The following is an 18283-nucleotide window of genomic DNA, read 5'->3' on the forward strand; positions in this document are numbered from 1 at the left end:
AGAAAATAAAGTTAGTTTTAAAATTATTTTGTATGAAATGACAGATATGTCAACATCAGAGAACACAACAACTGCTATCGTTCATGAAGCCATAAATGAAGAATACGAATACATACAATATAACAAACAATTGAGACTCATTCGTTCGGTCAAAGATGACATGTACCAAATGCAAAGTATAATGAATGCTCTTCGTTCTACAAAGCAAGAGGTGAGAAAAGAGGTGAGATCTCACTTCTTCACCTAAACATTATTTTTGGGTCATTTACACTCATTACGATGAAGTCATGACAAATCATTTTCCATGTTGTTGTCAAAATGTCATGTTGTCTCATTTTTTCAGAGAAGTTGAATGACCTGGGAGCACATGGTAACATGGTGTTATGATTTGAATTAATTATTGAATAACCTGAAAACCATTAACGATAAAATAACTGATAACAAAATTTTATTTTTATATAAATGAATACCCCGCAAGCTCAAAATTTACCACGAATCATAACAAGGGAGGAAACGATAAAAATGCTGCGAGAACTTGCTAAAAATAACAAACCACTAAAACTGAGAAAATGTGGTTATGCAGTAATGATGGAAAGAGAGATGTTGTCAAAGAAAAATAAAAATTAATTTTGGATTGAGTTTAAAAATCCATCTTTATTAAATTCATCTCTTCCAATCAATTTATTTATTCTATTAAATTCTTTTATTTTTGCTTCACTCAGTTTAATGATTGAACGATAAGTTTCTAATTTTTCGATTATTTCTTTCCTCTCTTCATCGTTTTCAACCCCACCACATTGCGGCTTCTTTTTGTAATAGCATATTTTTGATTTAATTCTGTTTAGTTTCTTTTTATATTCATCGTCTGGACTCTTGCTGCTTCGTTGTCACTCATTTCTTACGAAATAAAAAAATTAAATATTATTTAAATATAATGTAATAAAATAAATCGGAATTTCTATTAATTTATTGCCAACTTCAACTAATACATTACCGTTAATATATCTAACAAATTCAGCTATTGTGTCAAATCTTCGTCTTCTTTTTGTCATTGATTTATCAGTTTTTCCATAATCGAGATGAATCAAAACTTTATCCCCTTGTTTAAAATTCATGAGCCCGAATTAATTTGTTCACGTTTAACATCATTTAACCTTTCCATTTGCTTTCTAATATATTTCCATTCTTTTGAAATATCATTTTTCATTTCCACTGGTTTCATGTTTATTGTTCTATGCCATGTATTATTATAATAATATACTAACTGTTGTATGATGGAGTCATGATTTCCATCCCAGTATATCTGACCGTTAACCCCTAACGCATCTCTAAGAGTTCTCATTACCGCATCAACTATTTTATTATGAAACGTATATGGAGAGGATGAAAAGAAAAATTAATTTGTGGGAAATAATGAGTCATAGCTGCCTGAAATCCTTTATCACCATCACCCCTGATATTATCTACTCTTTCATGATCTAGTAAGTATTGAATAGCTCTTCTTGTTTCCTGTTCTGTTTTCCCTTTCACTGGAATGCAATATAAATATCTAGTGTTAATGTTAATGGCAAATAAATAAGTAACGTTTCCTTTTGAATATTCCAGATGATCGATTTCGTATGAATATGGATATGGTGCAAATGAAGGGCGACCAAATTTTTCCTTTAACGGTTGAATTTTTGGGTCAATTGGTTTATTTAATATCTTGAAATCCTTTTTAAAATCTTTTTGCTTCTTTAATGTTTGAAATGGATATAATAAAGTGAATGATGAAGGATTAACTGAAGGAGGAGGCGGTTTTGGTGTTGCAGGTACTGTCGTTGGCGGTTTTGGTGTTGCAGGTACTGTCGTTGGAGGTTTTGGTGTTGCAAGTGGTTTAATTTTATCTGCTTTGATTTTGGATGATGAAGTTTTGGAATTCATTCCCTCCTTCATTAATTCTGGATGTATTCTATTCATTTGTTTTAAATATGCTGTATATAAAGGTTTGATATACTTTCCCGCTTCGAGTTTATGTTGAAGGATGAATTCCAAAAGTTGATCTTCATTTAAAAGTTGGGCTGAATATGGTTTAACTAATGAATCATAAATTAAAGCTTGTGCATCATTTATGGTCTGAAGGACTTGGGCGTTTTGCTCCTTTTGCTTTTGCGGCTCAGGATTATATAAATTATATAATTCATCAATATCTTCTTCTGTTAATACTTTATTTTTGAAATCTTTCAACCGTTTAAGTTGTGATTTAGTTTTTCCCTTTGAATATTCATTATTTTTAATTTTGTCTTTAATTTCAGAAATTGTTCTATTATGATATATCAAAAATTCATTATCATAATATGAATAATAATATTCCATATCATCATCCGTTATATTTTCATTATGTTTTTGGAGATATGATTTAAAATCATTATAACTAAGAAAATTTTGATTAAATATTAAATCATCAATCAATCTTTTTAAATCTGTGTTATTCATTTATATAAAAATAAAATAAATGTTTAAGGGTGCCCATCATTCAACGGTTCCTTTTGTCTCTTCTGTGGCATTTCATTAAATAAACGGCATACAACATCCATTTTCACAACATACAGCCTTAGTGTGTGCTCCTGTTAATGCAGTCTTACCGATTGTTAAGCGAGTCATTGACCCGTTTTTAAGTTGTAAATTAATATTCTGACCATCAAATATCACTTTATCATTTATTATATCCAAATAATTTTTAGGTGTTAATTGTTTATTTTGTCGTAAAACTCCTTTCATTTTTTGTGCAATCTTTTTAAAATCACTTCCATCAATTGAACCGTTGAATGATGTATAACACTTGGGGCATAAAGCAACCATGTTATCACCTTGTTTCTCAATTGCTAAACCCAATAACTTCTTCTCATGTGCTTTTTCTTCAGCTTTATTCTTTAATTTAGGTTTAAATTTCTCATCAAAACAGAAGAAATCAAAAGGTGCGAATTTGTAAATGTTTTTATCATAAAATTGTTTATCGGTTACAATTGCTTGAAATGCTTGAGTGTTAGGAAGATTTGGATCACCAGCGATTGCCCAATAAGATGAATCAGTATCACCTTCAATGAAATGAAAACGATTAACATTCATGCATTTATACATAAAATCATAAATGAAAACCAAATACCAGTATTTAGCATTATCTAAAGTGAAGAATGCCTCTTGTAAACATGTTTCACATCTATAAAATCTATCTTTGAGCATCACTTGATACGTATCTTCACCTATTTCTCTTATGTTTTTAAACTTATTTGACATACATGCAACGCGTGCCTTCTGTGCATTCATTATTTTAGTCTTTGCGTAATTTTGTGTATTCATTGCATCGTAACCATATGATCCATTAAGTGAAATCTTGCAAAATAAACTTTTTCCTTTATTTCCTTCTAATTCAGCCTTTTGTCTTTCATTCATAAATTCGTTCGCAAATTCATTAAAACAAGTGTTTTTCGTAAATGTTAAAATTGATTGAATATCATCGATGATAAAATGAAATCTGTCGATTAGATACCAAAGATAATAAGAAGAAAATGGTTGATATTGGTTGTGTGTTGATGCTAACTGAGTTAATTTTCTCTGTTTCTGGTCAACTGGTAGATTGTTTGATTTCATGTAATTATACATAAAACTGCCAATTGTTTTTTCATCTGTGATAATATCTAAGTTTCTTATTATCGATAAAAAGTTTATGTAATCATTAATGTATTTTTCATCAATGTGACCCTTTACTTCAGCCACGAATAAAGTATTTTTCTTTCTAATAATTCCCAGTGCTTTTGCTTTCTTTGTTGCTGTATCACAAATGATAACACCTTTCAATCTTCCCGGCATATACATTTTATGGTCAGTATATTGAATGAAATCATGAGGATTAGATGAAAATGATGAAGGATATAATGAATTAAAATCAACACCAACGAAATGAGTCATAATGTTGGTGGTGTCCTCATTTGATACAGTTTTAGTTTCTGGATTATATGAAAGTTTATTAATGTGCGTGATTCCTTTAAGATTAACACGATGTTGAACATTTGATAGACCACCAGTAATTCCATTACGGAGAATGTGATAAGCTTCAACTGAATCTAAAGTCATTGGTAAATTATTTTTTAATGCATAATTTCTTAAATTGATTCTTAAACGTTGAACATCTTCATCTTTATTTGATTTTACGACATTGCAATAACAACACATTAACTGACAATTTTCTTTGGTATGTGGTTTTTCATTATCGATTCTATCCAATGTTGGTTTATTTACATATGTAAACGCTTTACCACACATTTTGCATTTAGATGAAAGGATTAAATCGTGATAGTATTGAAAATCATCCGTTGAAACATTATTTTTAGTATCTCTTTTCGCCTTTTCATCTTGTTTCTTATATGAATCAATTTTATATTTCCAATACTTTTTTGTTAATTCAAAACTTGATTCTATCTCTTCCTCAGGATATTTTTCATTAGGATTAAAGTCTTTATATGCTAAAGCGTAACGAATCATTGAAGCATTCGATGATAAAGAAAGATTATGAAGCATGTCAATTTTATAAACAAATGTTTCTTCGATAATTTTATCAATTGGGTCAATCATAATTTCAACGTCTTTATTGCAATAATGAATAAAATATTCTAATCTATTCTCAAAATTTTTAGCATCATTGAGATATATTTGATAATCACTATCTGATATAGTTTCTTGAGTTAATGCTGAATAAAATGAATCTTGACTGAATGGTTCCACTTTATATAATTCTTCTTCGTAATTCTCCCATGTGATGAATTGATAAGGGAAAAAGGATTTAACACGTGATTTATTGTTTCCGAAATCTTGAGTGAATTGGTCTAATGTTCCACCCGCTATATAATTTCTGATGTCAATAAATCTTAATTCATATGGACAGTTTGTTTTCTTTACTATGACTTGCTTAAATTGAGAAGAAGAACCCAGCATTGATTTTATCTTCCATTTTGCAGTATTTAAATCACGAAGAATTAAATTTAAATCAAACTTTCCCGAATTAAAACCTATGATATTCACTTTATTGAATTCCTCATCTAGAAGTTCTTTAAATGCTTCCTTCTGTTTTTCATTTAATGTATTCATTAATTCTTCATATTGTTCAATATTTGATTTAGCAACTAATGAACAGGTTGAAAATAAAAATTCAATCCAATCAGAGATGAACGAATCACTTGATGTTAAGCAAAAATTCCTCGTAAATGTTTTATCACGGTCTACGACCTCGCCGCTTTGCGGCTTTAATTTGACAGTTGATGATACCATGAATGGTTTTAAGTAAGCATTCAAAGTTGCACACTCAGAAAGTTGAAGTTCTTCTTTAGTCTCTAATGTTTCGAAGTCAAAAGTAATATAATATCTTGTTGGTTTATAATATTCCTGCAAATTATGTGCTAATAGCCATTGATATATCTTCTGTTTCGTGATATGTGGTGCATATGGTTGTTGTGTGTTTTGCAATTGAACGTCTTGAATTAATCTTCCATTATTTTCTTTACATTTCTCACAATGTTTTAAAAATCTTCTTTGGTTTTTCCTTTCTGGATCATCACGGATAGAATATACTTCTTCTTTGCAAAAGGGGCAAACTTTATATCCTGTGAGTGCTTCAACGTCTGTAATTCTGTCAGCGTGAAGTTTTCCACATGGACTCTGTGTTAATAAAATATTTACTGTTTCAAATTCTGGATCTATCATTATTGATTCCACTAATGGAAAGTCTACCTTGTTAATGTCTACGTCTTCTGGTTGAGGGTCACAATAATAAAAATCAATATTAACGTTTAACATTCTTGCTAACCTCTCACTTTCTGATGAAATGTCAAATCCTTCATATGCATCTATGGCTTCATTTAAATAACTTCTCCGAGTTTTCGGATTAACACCATCAGGGTTATAGAAGCGTTTAAATAACCTTCTACCTTCGGCTCTTATTTGATTATCATTCATTTTAGCTGTTCCATTTTTGTTCATTTATGTAAGAATAAAAATTAAAAAATAAATAAAAATAAAGTTTATTTTTTTTTAAAGTCCGAGACTCAGAGAGTCCAGGGCTAAAGTCCATAAAATGAATTAAGAACACATAAATTTTTATCATCTGCGACGTGACGAATACATTTTAATTTACTCAAGAATGGTACCCTGATACATTAAATCTAATTCCTGTCTTATTTAATTTCACAACTTTGAAAAGGAATGTATGAATAGCTATAAAATGATGAGATGATGTTTTATGGGTTGCTTCCATTTTTTCTGAAATAAATGAATAAATATAATGTTTATAAGTTTTCATATCTTTTATGTTCTTAATAACGAATGGTATAGACCTTTCAACTTCGTCTTCCTTCGGTGCTGTTCTTTCATATGAAACATTATTGGTATCTTCAATAATGAAACCACAATCGCATAAAATTTTATATGTACCAATTGTTTCTTTTGATATTTTATCTAACAAATCAAAAACTTTATCAACACCTGTACATTTATTTAAATAATAATTTGTGTAAATATCATGGTCTTCTTTCTTAATCGTATTTGTTGCATATGTTACATTTTTCAGTGCTTTTTTGAATTTTTCAGAATCAAGAGGAGGTGAAAGTAATATACATGGATAATCTCCATCGTCAATAAACTGAAGCTTATGTTTATGAATAAATTTTGTGCCTTCTTCTGAAAGTGTTTCGTCAATATCACCATCTAATAAATTTTTAGTAGATTCCAAAAAGTAATTTTTATATCTTTCCTCATGTGATTTTTGAACTTCTGATTCTGAAGCTGGGATATTCATTAAACCTCTACTTCATTCTCAGCATTTCTCAATTCACTAATTCTTTCATCTATTTCTTTTCTTAATTGTTCCAATTTCTCAATCTCATCGTTATAATATTCATCTTGTTTAATTTTTTCTTCAAAATATTCAGGAGGTGTTTCAAGGCTCTCTGAGCCCAGGTCCTCTGGACCATAAAGAGGAATATTCTCCTGTTTTTCAACTTTTTTGGGATATAAATATCTCATTATAGCCTTTTTAGTAATTGGTCCGTTATATTTAAATTCATTCAACAATCTGGAAAACTCTTTCACATTCTGCATATATGTTGGATAAGAACCGTCTCCAAAATTTTCTAAAATATTTTCTAATTCTGAATTAGTGAACTTTAAAGATTTCAATGAATTAGTTGTTATACTCATTTATTATAAAATAAAAAATAAAAAAAATAAATTTAACTTAGTTTTAATTTTACGTAAGAAGTCAATTTTTTATATACGTCATTTGTAGGTATTATTTCTATCAGATAAAAATTATTTTTTTATTTAAAAAATATAATTTATTTTATTTTTTAAAATATCATCGGTGATATTTTGGAATCACATGTTCAGGCTTCAAATAATTTTCAATAAGAAATTTAACAAAATCTTTATATAAAGTCTTTTTTTTTCATTTAGTCTGTGAAATTCGTCAAAAATATATTCTTTTTATTAATGGTAATATAGAAATTGTAGGAATAAAAACTTTTTATAAATTATTCATAAATTTTTAAAATCTGCTATTCGGAAGTATGTTCAAAAATCATTCAATTATGTGAGAATTCTTACGATTACAAAAAAAGTCACACAACCCGCATCATATACTACTATAATTGAAGTCTGGTAAAAACCATCTGAGTTGATATCTAGATTAATTCTATTTTGTTTTCATATCTCACAATTATCTGTAGGTAGGGTTTCCACTTACATTTGGAATAATTCAAATTTTGTTTTACAATCACTCTGATAATTGTTTCTTCAATACTAGTTAAGTCCATTTTAGTATTATTTACATAATTTCCTAATTTGAGTCTAAGAATTTGAAAAAAAATCGAGTTGAACTGTCAAGAAGTTCATCCAAATAATTATGAGGAACTGCGAAATAAGTTTAAATACTACATCGATTTATACAATGCATTGTATCAGCTGAAAACTGAAAAAGAAGAAGAACTAAACAAGATTTACAAAAAGATCCAAACAGAATTGATCGATTCAAATAAATTTCCACCCCAAAATATTATAAACGATATTTTAAATATCATTCCGTGGAATAATCGCTATACAAAGTCATATTTATCTCTGACAAAATTCATATGTGATGACTATCATGTCAAAGTGGTCAACGATGTTAACCCTATTTCAAACTTCTTGTTTTATAAAGAATATGAAATTAAACTAGACAAATCATGTGATTTCGAAAAAATTGACACTGAAAGTCTGGATATTTATACAGAAGATACAATTTACAGAGCAATTATGTATAATGACTTAGAAAGATTCATCATATTCACCGAAAGAGAAGGATTTGATAAAGATCAAATATTTTATAGCGAATTATACCCAGATAGTTTCTTTGGAAATTCATTACTTGAATTATGCTGCTACTATGGAGCTGTTGACTGTTTCAAGTTATTAAGAACGAAATTTAACCCAGAAATAACTTATAAATGCCTACGATTTTCGTTTTTAAGAGGAAACAAAGAGATTATGAGTGAATGTTTGAAATATCGAAAGCCGGATATATATTGCATGAAATATGCAATTATTTCACACAACATTGATTTTGTTACATTCTTGATGAATGAATACAATCTTAAAATCGACTTAGAAAAATGCACAGATTTTAAAAATCTTGAATCATTTTTAGTTTATTTTGGTCAAACTAATGATATTTACGAAAGTTTTGTTTATTCATCGATGTTTAATATTCCATCCCTTTGCGAATATTTCCTTTCACTTGATATTGATATCAATGCAAAAAATCAAAAACGAAAAACAGCTATCTATTGTGCAGTATGTAGTAATAGTATAGAAACAGCCAAATTTCTTATTTCGCATGGTGTAAATATTAATGAAAAGGATGAAGATGGTAAAACTATTCTTCATTATGCAACAAAAAAGAATTATAAAGGAATCTGTGAATTTCTTATTTCACATGGTGCAAATATCAACGAAAAAGATGAATATGGGAAAACTGCTCTTCATTTAGCCGTATTTAATAATAACAAAGAAATATCCGAACTTCTTATATCGCATGGTGGAAACATTAATGAAAAAGATTATGGTGGGGAAACCTCTTGATTACACACCAAATTACAAAAACGAAGAAGCATATAAAATCGTATTTAATATATGTTACACCTTAGTGAAATTACTTGACGGCATTAAATAAAATTTATTACTCTCTCCTTGTGAATGCTATGCCAATGTGAATCACTCTTTAATATCTAATATCTTTGAGTTAATTGAATATTTTCATTTTTAGAAAAAGGCTTTTGATCCTTAGCAAGATTCGATATATACAATCAATCGTCCTATTCGCCGATAGTTGAATGAAAAATGATATTTTCTTTAAGTTTTTAATTCAACGTTAGGATCATTCGAATCAATCTTTTTTTTAAAAAAAAATGATATTTTCCTTGACGAATGAGGGGGGCACAAACTTGCCCAGTGAGGTGAAGTGAAAAGTGACGGGTTTACATGTCAGAAATGTAAAGTGTCAGATTTGAAACAAAAAATGGATTAATTTATTATTATATGATAGAGAGATTTGGTAAGTTACTATCAAATTTGTAAGTAAGGGGGAAAAAAAGTAAGAAAGAAAAAAATTTTTAAAAAATAAAAAGCCACTCGCTTCGCTCGCGGTTGACAAAAAGAACAAATTCGAAAAATAATTGTATGAAATTACGAAACTAAGCCACTCGCTTCGCTCGCGGCTTAAGAAAAGAACAGATTCGAAAAAAGATTGTATGAAATTATGAAACTAAGCCGCGAGCGAAGCGAGCGGCTTAAGTAAACAACATATTTCAGATTATCGATACTAAAAATTTTTTTATTTTATTACATTTTTTTTGCATTTTTTTAAGGGTGCACACGAGAGGATCATGTAAACTTCAGAATTTAGAACCTTATTTTTAGGCATTATCTTGGCTACCTATTTAGGCTCGAAAAGCAAAAAATATCAAAAAATACAACTTGACTCCATTATGACCCTTTCATGGAGGTAGTTTTTATCCGCTAGTATTTTCCCTTTGAATCTCTTTACAATTCGAAATCAAATTCAAATCTCAGTAGAAGAAAGGAAGAATCGACTTACTACGGTTGTAATACGAATAAATACATATATTTAATTATTTTTATTTACATAATAATTGTTTGAAGCTCATATTCCATCAAATTTTTAAATAAAAACATTAAAATGTTGAAAATGTTCATATATTTTAATAGGGTTTTGGCACTTTATTGAGGAATTACTACATACATAGTCGAACTGAACTTGACATTTTGAAATTTAAATTATTTATCAAAATTAAAATTTAACTTGAAATTTATAATTATTTAGTCATATTTTGCATAATTCTAAGTAGATTTTGTAAAAAATCAAGAAAGAAAAAATTTAACGTGCTTTATTTTTTCTTTTTTATAATAATACATATTATTATATAATTAACATATTCATAATGTTTCACCCTTTCAAAAATATAATCCTCCTCCTCTCAAATAAACGTACATACGGGTGGCCTCTTTTTTCAAAAAATTAAAATTTGAAATTTTGGGCTCAAATATTAGAGATTTTTTCAACCTTCAACGATATATGTTGTCTATATCAGACCTCCTTTCTTTTTGATACTTAACATTGTTCCTAAATCTTAGCCGTTAAGGTTGTTCTGAAAATATTTTTTTTTCGAAAAAATTCGAAAAAAATTCTTAAAATTCAAAAATCCCTTAATTCCTGAGGATTTTGGAAAAAAGTTTTTACATGAACATGTGTATATAGTAGGGCTGTACAAGATTTAAAAAAACATTGCCGGGTTACCGTAGAGGCCTAAAAAAATCGCGCCTCGGCGGCAAGCCGCCTCGGCATTAAGAATGCGCATCTAAACTTTTATATGTCCTTCTTTCTTTTATTTTTCCCTTCCCTTCCTTTTCTTTTTCTTTTTTTCCCTCCTCTTGCTCTCATTTACTTTTTTTTCCTTTTCTCATCATTTTTCAAAATTTAAAATTTTTATCAAAAATCTTGCCTATAAAAGCAGATTATGGAACCTTTTAATGCCTCTTAATCAATATTATACAGCATAAAGCATATTAAATGAAAGTAATTACGTATAAATTTATTTTATTATCTTATTTATTAATTCTTTAGCATGTATTGTTTAATATTAACTTTTCTGTACATTAAATATGATATCTCCAAAGTATGAATGCCTTGTAACGAAACGAAAACTTAATTTTAAGTTGAATATTTGTCACAAACATTAGATTATTAAAATATATGTTGGATATCCCTTAGTATGAGACTTCATGACTCTTGTTGTCTAACGTGAGCTTTGGATTGCAAGCTTGCTACAGCACATAAGTATTCTGTGGTTAAAAAAACCACATGAGCTTTAAAAACTATAAAACCAAAAATAATTGTTATAATTTAAATGAAGAAGTAATTTAAAACGATTTTATTTATGATCAAATTTTATATATTTTTTTGGATCAAATCCATTTTAATAGAATTTATATACTATTCATCTATTAGTAAACACTACCGTATATTATTTTTAAGCTATCTTATTTTTTGAAATTTTATTCAAATCTTTGGTCGCAAGAAGAATTGCATGATAAATAAAAACATTTAATCAAAGTCAATTTTATTTTTCATATTCAAATGGACTGAGTGTTAACATTTAACATTTTTTGCTAATTGTCGTCAAAAATTAGGCGTAAAGCAAAAATTGATATTTCATATGGTTTTATGATAGATAAGCATTATATTCCCACTCATTATATTCGTAAATTTTGAGGTTTATCCTTCGCTTTTAAGATCATTGAATTTGATTTTTATATAAAATAGTTATATATTAGAAAATAATATGAGTTTATATGATATTATTTTTCAGAAGATTTCATTCTATATGCCTATGAAAAGTACTCTCAAAACTAACTTTTCCTAATTATAATTAAATCTAGAATATTATATTATGCTTAGTATTATTTCATTTTTCTCATTCAATTTAGAATTTACAAATGTCAAAAAATTGAGAGCTGTCACTTTTGATGAATTTCTGTTTATTACAGCATTGTTATTAATAATGAAAAATAAAGCTTATTTCAATGAAAATTGTTCTGCAAATTTATTTCACTTTTGACCTCACTTTTTCCGTAATTCAATTTTTTACTTTTAATATTTTAGATCTTCATAATATCATTTGAAAAATTAACCATATAAAAAAATCAAGTTATCAATTCACTTTTTCCGTAATTCAAAAATCAAAAATATAAATAATATATCTTTTTATCAAATATTATTATTATATTCTATGAAAAATGAGGTCCGGAAATTTTGCGGATTCCCGTAACTCAATTTTACGGAAAAAGTGCAGTAAACTATTCAAAATACGGAAAAATTGGTGTAAACTAATGATTTTACGGTAAAATCACGGAAAGTCCCGGAAGAATATATGTGCCTATATGAAATTATACAAAAATGAATCAAACGCATTTTAAAAGATTGTTCTTGTATTATAAATGCTATTCGCAGATTTATTAGTTGAAGAAAATTACCAAATTTTTGCCGATTTACAAAAAATGATTTACAAAGCATATTTTTATAAGGCTTTAAAAATCTTTAAAATGTGACCGGTGACGGAAATCCATGGTAACCAACCGCGGTTCCCGTTTGGAATGCCATAGTATATAGGGTTGTTAGATTCCCGATATAGATCCGTATTTTTCCCAAGTGAGCGGGGTATCTCCAATCCCAGCCCTATCGTCCTCCCAGTGTCAGTTTTCAATATAAAATCCAAATTTTTTTTGAAAATAAAAATTTCGAGAAATTTTTCTGATTTTTTTTCTTTGATTTCAATAATTCAAAATAAATTTGGGAGTAAAAAGACACTATTTAATGAAATTCATATGAGTGAATGTGGATAAATACTCTCAAAACATACAATTTATCTATTTTTTCTTTATATTATCAACTAATTAGTGATAATTTTTTTTGAATCAGATTTATTTTCATTAAAAACATAATATATAACACAACAATGATGCACACATACGTATCTACACATCAAAATATAAAGCTTGTTTTGGTCTGGGCATCCCAACCCAAAATTCTTTAAAAATTGAATAAAATTGAATACTTGGGGCTGGGATGCCCATCCCAAAACCGAATTGAATTTTTTGAATTAAAGAATATATTTATGTATTTATAATATACATGTGATGTCTATAAAAAATACTAAATTCTAAAAAAAATTCAATTTATTCAAAACGTATACTAAGTGATCACTTCATTAGTAGGATCAGCAATCCTACTAAATGGTGAGAACGCCACTAACTAAAAAAGGAGTCCTTGGAGCTCTTGATCTCTTGTCAGTAGAGTTCATAATGAGGCATGGCATCTACTGATTAGAGATCAGAGCAATCCTACCTTACCTTCAGGAGCTACAAAGCTCCTAATCGTTACGAGAGGGAGTCTTGGAGCTCCTGAAGCTCATCAGCAGAGGCTATTTACCATTTGGGCCTCTTCTGATGAAAGATGCGAAACACGTCTACGAACCAGGAGCTTCAAAGCTTCTAATCCTTACTAAAGGGAGCTTTGGAGCTCCTGAGTCTCCATCAACAGAGTCCCAGATGGTAAATGTCCTTTGCTGATGAAAGATGCGAAACACATCTACGAACCAGGAGCTCCAAAGCTCCTAATCCTTACGAAAGGGAGCTTTGGAGCTCCTGAAACTCCTTTTACTATAAAATAGGACAGTTTTCTTCTGAGGTTCTCATCAAATCTAAGACTTCAGAAGAAAGCTGTCCTATCAATGTATACTTACACTCTCATGGACTACAAGTGTACAATTTTAAAGCAGAGATTATCCGAGGCCTCTCATCAAATGAGGGACCTCGGATAATCTCTACCTTAAGTAGTCAAATAACTTTTCTCACTATTTAGGAACAAAAGAACAAGAGTTGGAGTACTTTAAGGCAAGATTCTTCCGAAATCTCTCATCGAATGAGAGACTTCGGAAGGACCTTGCCAAATCCTTGAACGCCAATATCCTTGGAACTGAGCTAGAACCAGGGAGAAGTAGCATACTATAGAGCACGATGGTAATCTCGGAAATACTTATATCGCCCCAAGCACAATATTTAAGAAGTCTAACTCATATATACAAGAAGTCAGGCTGAATAGATATTGTGCATATGGTTTGCAGAACTCTCATGATATTTAAAATTCATGTTATCCCAAAAAAGGTGACACTTTGGGTGTATCGTCCATCCCAGGGATGCAAAAATCACATCACCTTGGATCTATAATTCCCGACGATAGGTGTCTTGGAAGATTTGCCTGGTGTCATCGTAGTGTCTTTAAATCAAAAATTTTATTTTGGAGTTAGTTTTACCCAGATTTTCCTTACTTTTACCACTCCCCATGTAATTTCTGGGGAAAACGATAATTCATTTTTTTTATGGATGAATAGATCGTTTTCCTAGAAAGGACCTCATATCTCTGGCTAAAAAGAGTGTCAGATCCTAAAATGATTATTGATCTAGTGTACAATCCAATAAAAAGCCTATTTTTTTGGCTTTTTTTGGTGCTCATTTTTTCGAAGATCTACATGAATATGGGGAAACCATCGGATTTTTTTGGTTAACCCACATCTTCATGTAGTCTGGACTATCTTTCCTCGAAGGACCTCTTTACGGGTGTAAAAACTCATAAAGTTCTCAAAAGATTCTCTCGATCTCCATGCTGAAAGAATTTACAATAAAAAGAGATCTACGCATCAAACTACAGCCATAAATGAACTGAACCCTAAAGCTCAGCTCTTAGTTTATCAAAAACGTCGAAATCCTTCTCATTGCAATCAAATTTTCTCAATAACTCATAAGAAAAAATCGAATTTTGATTAAGCCGATGTTATAGGTATCACAAATACTACAAACTTTGAGCAATATCGAAATTGCCAGCAAAAGTTTGAAATTGCATTGCTCATATTTGTTTTGTAAACTAAAAATCTGCTTATATTATTCATTAATTTTTTATATATTATTCATATACTTTAATAAAAACAATACTATTTCACCTTAAAAATGAATTTCATAAGTCAATATTATTTTTGTGAAAATGTATCAATTTTCGATTAAAAACAACATGAGAATAAAATTTACGCAAAATTATTTTAAAAAATGGTTTTAAAAATTTCCAATTGATTAAGAATAAGATTGCAAGAAGTTTTGAAGTTTAATTTTAAGAAAAAAAATTCGGATATTATTCATGGATCTAAGTAATCTGATATTTGAGTATCGGCACTATGCATAAAACATATATTTATATTTTTTGCAGTTTTATGATTTTTAAATATATTCAAATTTGGCAATCCAATAGATTTTTAAAAATAGGTAAATAAAAATAGATTACATATGCAGCAGATTTAGACATGAAACAAATCTTATAGTGACCCAAAAAAAAATTCATGATCCAAAAAAGAAAAAAATTAGCTAAATGAGAATCAAACCTTGGCATAATGAATCATTATGTCGGATGTTTCCACTACACCGGCAGTTCGAAAAATACCCTTGGTGGTTCTATTTAATAGCTACTCCCAACGATAGGCGGTGTCCCCAGCTTTAGAGAGGTGGTAAAAGTAAGGCAAATCTGGGTATTGATTTTTCAATAAAAAACATTTCTAAAACAAGAAAATAAAACGATAAAATATTTATATTTTATATAAGGATCTTATATATTTAAAATAAATATCATTTTATTTTTTTCATTGGTGTCTGTCAAACCATAATACACTATTCAAAAATTCAATGTGTATTGCGGTTTCAAAAGACACCTTCAAATTGAACGATAGCACAGACACTATTTAATTTTACCCATTGTATTTAGTTTTTACCCTTTTTATTTTTAAGAATTAATGACTGAAACAGCCGTTTTTGCTATGACCTCAATCACTTTTATTTATTATTTTAAATATTATTTAATTTTATTATTTGAATAGGCCAACTTATATTTGAGAAGCTCAATTTGAGACCACTTAATACATTGAAATATCATAAATATTGAAATATTAAAAAGTGTATTTCAAAATATTGAAATTATAAAAATTTATAATACTGAAATTGAGACAAATTAATAAATTCAATGTTTTTTTTTGAAATAACTCTCAAATATTATTTTTTCGTTTATTTAATGATGAATAAATATGATTGCTTTAGTCAATCATAAAAACTAATTTAAGTTTAAAATAATGAAAGGATAATTTGATCGTTTTTTAAAATACAATTATTTTGATGATTTGCAAGAATCTTTGAAAAGAATATAATATAGGTTCTATTTTGTAAAATTTATCCAAATCATGTATTACATAAATTACGATTAAAACGATGAAAGAAACCAAAAAGTGTGTTTTGTGTTTTGTTGTTGCGTGTTGGATGCGGGATCCTGTTATTTCCGAAATCGACAAAAAAATTTGGAAATTTAATTCCGAAATCGAAATTATATTAATGTTTTTAATATTCTTATATCAAAAGGATTAAAGTTCATTAAGAGAAAAACAATTCTTCTTCTTCAATCTATTGGCGCATTTATTTCTACACGCCAATAAGGAAGGGAAAATTATAAGACACCATGGTGTCTTCAAAACGCTAATTTTTGATGTTTTTAACAACCCTATGTGTATATTATATGAAGTATATTGATAAGGTAAAAATCAAATTTTATTGCATATTCATCGAGAAAATAAACTAACGAATCCCTCAAAATTGAGAGGGTAATCCTCCTCCTCTCAAATAAACGTACATATGGGTGCACCCTTAAGAAGCTAAATTCTGAAGTTTACATGATCCTCTCGTGTGCACCCTTAAAAAAATGCAAAAAAAATTGAATACTTTACTGGCTGGGCAAATTTGTCGCCGCCCCAAAATGATATTTTCTTTAAGTTTTTAATTCAACGTTAGGATCATTCGAATCAATCTTTTTTTTAAAAAAATGATATTTTCCTTGACGAATATTTTCTTGATTTTTTTTTCATTTTCAAAACTTTTTTGGAATTTTTTCCCTGTCAAAACTTCAAATTTTAATTGAAATAAACCTTTAATACAACTTTTATCTAAAAAGTATTTTTGATATTTTGACAATAAATAATGATGGTAAATTTTTAAAAGTGACAAATTTCAAAATTTTTCTGAGTGATATTAAATTTGTTGTTAATTCTCATTATTGCAGAAATTCATCTTTAGTTAAATATGGAAGTGATTTTTGTTTCGTTATCAATGGTCATCGATTTTATACAACACAATCACACGCAGTTGTTGTAAGTGAAACAGTTCGAAACATGTTGATTACAGACAATAGTACACAAGAGATTAATATTGATATTGATACTGATATTAATAATAAAGAATCATTTAATAAAGCATTAAACATTTTTTGTAAGTTTGTTCAAGAAGGATATGTTTCAGAAAACATCCACAATGTGGATGCGTTAAACACGCCATTTGACCGGGCGTACATTTTTTTTTGTTCGCCCAAAAATTTCGCCATTTGAGAAATTCAAAAATTAAAAATAAAATTTTAATCTTGATTTTTTTATTTTCGTGATTTTTTTGAAACTTACATAAGCGATGAAATACTTTTTTTATGTAATCGTTTATTATATATAAATATATCTTAATAAATTTAATTCCTTAAGGTAGAGCGTGTTCAAATTTAAAATCTCATACAATATTTTCTTAATGGCGTATTTTTCTGAGGTCGCCCAAATAAAGGCGAATTCAAAATTGAGAACTCCAAGGCGTATGGCGAGTATTCAAAAAGTACGCCACTTACAAAATATTGAATGTGGATTATCAATTTTTTGGCGTGTTCAATTTCAAATTTTGATATTTATGTTTATTTTATTCAGTATAATGCTAAGAATTAAAATATAAAATTCATAGAATTTTTTCTTTGAAAATATTTTACATTTTTATTAGAGCACTCCTAGACTAGTCATCAGGTTATCCTCAGATCATCCTCAGACTACTCCTTATCAGATTACTCATCATCCTCAGACTACTCCTTAGACCCCTCCTCATCAGACTACTCCTCAAACTACTCCTCAAACTCCTCAGACTACTCCTCAAACTACTCCTCAAACTCCTCAGACTACTCCTCAAACTACTCCTCAAACTCCTCAGACTACTCCTCAAACTACTCCTCAAACTCCTCCTCAGATTATCCTCA

The 18283-nt window shown here is 28.8% G+C and overlaps 3 protein-coding genes across 3 annotated transcripts, besides 8 other annotated features; 1 reads left to right on the forward strand and 2 right to left on the reverse strand.

The window, feature by feature from the left end:
• Window positions 1-7352: part of a mobile genetic element that runs on past the window's edge.
• TVAGG3_1044160 (DNA/RNA polymerases family) lies at window positions 2783-3630 on the reverse strand (the record flags this gene model as incomplete). The annotated part of the gene is made up of 1 exon (XM_051255636.1): window positions 2783-3630. A coding segment is annotated over one exon (848 nt), but the record flags the coding sequence as incomplete, so codon positions are not given.
• On the reverse strand, window positions 4965-5829 carry TVAGG3_1044170 (uncharacterized protein; the record flags this gene model as incomplete). The annotated part of the gene is made up of 1 exon (XM_051255637.1): window positions 4965-5829. A coding segment is annotated over one exon (865 nt), but the record flags the coding sequence as incomplete, so codon positions are not given.
• A 967-nt stretch (window positions 7353-8319) lies between the features above and the next one.
• On the forward strand, window positions 8320-9144 carry TVAGG3_1044180 (proteasome regulatory particle assembly; the record flags this gene model as incomplete). The annotated part of the gene is made up of 1 exon (XM_001298489.1): window positions 8320-9144. The coding sequence occupies one exon, from the start codon at window positions 8320-8322 to the stop codon at window positions 9142-9144; it is 825 nt and encodes a 274-aa protein (XP_001298490.1).
• A 347-nt stretch (window positions 9145-9491) lies between these two features.
• Window positions 9492-9514: a mobile genetic element.
• A 172-nt stretch (window positions 9515-9686) lies between these two features.
• Window positions 9687-9782: a mobile genetic element.
• A 146-nt stretch (window positions 9783-9928) lies between these two features.
• Window positions 9929-10838: a mobile genetic element.
• Window positions 10839-10840: 2 nt separating this feature from the next.
• Window positions 10841-11032: a mobile genetic element.
• A 1057-nt stretch (window positions 11033-12089) lies between these two features.
• Window positions 12090-12126: a mobile genetic element.
• Window positions 12127-12768: 642 nt separating this feature from the next.
• Window positions 12769-14366: a mobile genetic element.
• Window positions 14367-16872: 2506 nt separating this feature from the next.
• Window positions 16873-16978: a mobile genetic element.
• Window positions 16979-18283: the final 1305 nt, after the last annotated feature.

The sequence above is a fragment of the Trichomonas vaginalis genome, chromosome I, assembly GCF_026262505.1.
Source record: "Trichomonas vaginalis G3 chromosome I, whole genome shotgun sequence".
Taxonomy (NCBI): domain Eukaryota; phylum Parabasalia; order Trichomonadida; family Trichomonadidae; genus Trichomonas; species Trichomonas vaginalis.